At 35.3% G+C, this 3,867-nt stretch overlaps 1 protein-coding gene and 1 pseudogene across 1 annotated transcript; both read left to right on the top strand.

The window, feature by feature from the left end:
• The window catches only part of LOC104803638, a 2,287-nt pseudogene extending 1,147 nt beyond the window's left edge, over positions 1–1,140 (top strand).
• A 775-nt stretch (positions 1,141–1,915) lies between these two features.
• On the top strand, positions 1,916–2,603 carry LOC104803639 (60S ribosomal protein L39). The gene is made up of 3 exons (XM_010527633.2): positions 1,916–2,023; positions 2,137–2,240; positions 2,373–2,603. The coding sequence occupies exons 1-3, from the start codon at positions 2,021–2,023 to the stop codon at positions 2,419–2,421; spliced, it is 156 nt and encodes a 51-aa protein (XP_010525935.1). The 5' UTR covers positions 1,916–2,020; the 3' UTR covers positions 2,422–2,603.
• The last annotated feature ends 1,264 nt before the right edge of the window (positions 2,604–3,867 follow it).

Here is a 3,867-nt window from a genome sequence, read left to right on the forward strand (position 1 = left end):
GGAAGAAGTTAGCGGGTTTATGGAGAAACTAGCTGAAGAGTATCGAGGAAACAAGTACCATCTGATCCGGAGGAACTGCAATCATTTCTGCAACGATGTCTGCCTTAAACTGACTCAGAAACCGATCCCTAGATGGGTCAACCGTCTTGCTCGCTTAGGTACACAATCTCCCTAGCTTAGAATTGATTGAAATGAATTGTCTGTCAGTGTCCTAAACCGAAAGGGTTAACCACAAAAGAATCATAGGAAACAGGAGTTATTCGATGTTTTCTCCAATCCCAACTGTGCATAATGAACATAGCATATGGCAAATGTGTGTATATATATGTATATATATGCTCACGTTTTCGCAAAATTTCATCTTGAAATAAGTATCTGACATTCGATGCATCTTGAGAGAATACTGCTGAGAAGCTGAGCTGATACAAGTGTAGATTCTTTGTGATTATTATATGAACGTTCGATGATATATTTGTTTTCGTGGAAGGTGTTGCCATGAACAGAGTTTGCTTGAGCATTAAGTAATCTGCGTCGCCTTTTTTTCTCTCCTGAAATCTAGGGTTTCTCTGCAACTGCGTGTTGCCGTCCAGCATGAACGAGACGAAAGTTCGACGGGTCGGAAGAGGCGGAGAGCTTCCAGAAGCAGAGAAGAAGAAACTGAGAAGCCGATCAGCCCGAACTGCTTCTTCCTATTCATCTTCTTCTGATAATCGCCGTTTGCATAATCGATCAAGATCGATCGGTAACCATAATACAACCCCTAACCCTAATTCTATCACTTCATCATCATCAACATCTTCTTCTTCTTCTTCTACTCCTTCTCCGTCTTCTGCGAAAAATCAAAGACACGGAACTCCTCCTCCTCATCCTTCTTCTTCTGCTGCTGCTGCTGATGGGTCAGTGGTGAATGATCAAAAGGCTTCAAAAGCAAGCATCAAGAAATGATTCTTTGTGATTATTATATGAACATTCGATTATATATTTGTTTTCATGGAGAGTAAAAAGGCCAAAGGCAAATATCATCGGATTATATCCTAAAAAATCTTATATTTTTCCATTCTTGAATCCTTATAGATTTACGGGTTTTGTATGGTATTTCATTTGAGAAGGAGATTATCAAAAAATACCCTTATTTTTATATATATATAGATTTCAGATCATATCCTTTTATATCATTTTTTTTATGTGGATCACAATTATATTATGATCACGGTATTTACACCCGTCACACCGTAAAAAACAGTGTGATTATATTTACTAGTCATATTGGTTACAAAAAAAAAAAAGGTTAAAAAAGATATGTTTTGAAACCTGAAGTATACTTAGCACAGTAAAAGTTATGCCCGTTTGAGGCGATTTTTAAAATTTTGATGTGCGTTTGTTATAATAAGAATTATTTTAATACATTCATACTCTAATACTTTTTTTATGTGGAGATAGTAAAAAAGGCACTATGATCTTTGTTTAGGTAAAAATCAGGATGATTATTTCGGTCCACGTATAAAATAAAATAAATAGAATGGTTATATTTGAATGAAATTAATATGTTTTTGGAATGAATATAAATAATAATAAAAATTAAATGAAACAAATTTCTTTAAATTTAATAAAACGACTAGGCTATGAATTGAACTGGTATCCGATTATATATATATATATAATCATATATCAACGAAAAAACACAGACCAAATCCGATGGTCCTGAAGGCTGAATCTGCATAGATATCATTTTGATTTTAAACCCCAAATGAAATATATATCATTGTTTTTGTATTAAAAAAATAAGAAAAAACATATATATAATAGAATACGCTAAAAAGAGCATCACTGTATTGGGCTGGGCTATAAGTGGTTATTATATGGGCCTTGGCCCAATCGAATACTCTCTAACCCTAAACTTGTCTCGTCATATAAATGGCCCAATCATGACTGGCCTAGGGTTTCCTCTGTATTTCAGGGTTCCTGCTCGAGCCTCTACTTGGTTTCACCGCAGTCCCGGCGCCATTCGAACGACCACAAGATGGTAAAACCCTCCTCTCTCTTTTCTAGATCGCTGTGTTGTGATGAATCTTATGAAAAATCGAGCGAAATTGTTGGTTTTTGATCATTTGTGTTGGTTGGTACCAAACTGAACAGCCGTCGCACAAGACGTTCAGGATAAAGAAGAAGCTGGCGAAGAAGATGCGGCAGAATAGGCCGATTCCTCACTGGATCCGCCTCCGTACCGACAACACCATCAGGTTCGTACGCATACGTCGATGGGCAGTTGCTCTCGTGCTCGTGTTCGGGCAAAATTCGTGCTTGAAAGCGGGTTAATGTTGCAATATTAGGGTTTTATGATCGTTTGTTGTTTCTCTGTGTGTGTGTTCCAGGTACAACGCGAAGCGCAGGCACTGGCGCAGAACCAAGCTCGGATTCTAAGAAATTTACTCTGAGAGTGAGCTTTGCTTTTTTGTCTGATGGTTTTATCTGTTTCTCTGAGTTTAGTTTGTGACCCATTTCCAGAATTCTCGTTAGACAATCTTTCGATGAAGTGATTAAAGAACGCTTTTGTTATCTTTTTCAAAGATCTTGAATCGATTTTTGAAGCATTCTTGTTTTTCTTTCCCATACTTGTGCTTTGGCTGGCTGCTGACTGGGAAAATCGATATGAAACATGAAAATGGATATGGAAAATCGTTGTCTTTGTTGCGTTATTGGGAGAGAAATATGGTGTAAAATGAGTTGGTTCGGCTCTCTTACGAATTGTTGGTTTTGAGTTTGGTTGGGTTTTGCTCCATTTGATTTTTGAAAATGTTTAACCTTAATTTGGTTTGGTTAACTAGCAATCTTGATTAAAAAGATATCATGCATGTAACATGTTAAAAAAGTTTGGATCTCGGTTCTGTATAACCTTTTTCACTCGCATTTTTGTTTACAAGTTTCTATCGAAAAGGTATCCAGTGCAATTATAATGTAGCAAGAGAAAAATTTTGATACATACATCAAATATATGTGAAAGGGTTTGTGATTTTCAGGTTTGGTTTTTCACATTGATTTAGTTATTCTCATATTTGATTTTTTTTTTCCGAATTCAGATGCGTTTTATGTTCATAAAAAGGTTTACTTTATAAAATATCATGTTTTTATTATTTTATATTTGGTTCGTGTTTTTTTATATCGATTCATTTTTTTTTCCGATTTTTGAAAATAGATGTAGTATCGTGTAAATTATACTCTTTAGGTTTTCTGATATGATTGTGTACATATATTTTTAAAATTTTGATTTTTCTTATCCTAGCTAAAAATGGCAATGACTAAAGTTACAGACAGGCCCTAAGGGTGTAGTTTTGTCAGCGTTCAGCTATGGTTCTTTGACTCATGACAAGTGGACATTTCGATTTAGTTCAACCATATCGAACTGAAAAATGTGATTTTTTTTTCGATCCCAGTAATAACTAAAAAAAAACTGAAGTTTTTGAAACCGAAAAAAAATGAAAAATTATATAGAAAATTTTATTATTTTTTTAATATAAACCAAAACGAACCGGTATTAAAACTGAATCAAACGTGATATAATAATCGATCGATAACTATTTTTATAAAATCGAAAGAACTGAATCGAATACTTCTCAATCTGAACCTGCATCGATTATTGAAATGCCCAGCTCTTGCTGATCGTATCGTACGTTACAGAGAATTACAAAACGTGACAAAGTATGAGAGACTCTGGCACGAAGTATAAGCCAAAAAACACGACACAAAGTTGTCCGAAATCTCGTCAATGGTCTCTGCTAAATAAATATAGCCAGTGACCTCATTATTCAAACTAGGAAGGTATGACAAATAAATGGTTTATTTCGGCCGCTTCGAGAGGAGCGGCGGGTT

Source organism: Tarenaya hassleriana, unplaced genomic scaffold, assembly GCF_000463585.1.
Source record: "Tarenaya hassleriana unplaced genomic scaffold, ASM46358v1 Cleome9, whole genome shotgun sequence".
NCBI lineage: Eukaryota > Viridiplantae > Streptophyta > Magnoliopsida > Brassicales > Cleomaceae > Tarenaya > Tarenaya hassleriana.

What these genes read in the sequence shown, in the direction of transcription:
- LOC104803639 (XM_010527633.2), top strand. An exon ending in CGTACCGACAACACCATCAG is followed by an intron (nt 2,241 to 2,372) that starts GTTCGTACGCAT and finishes TGTGTGTTCCAG; the next exon opens with GTACAACGCGAAGCGCAGGC.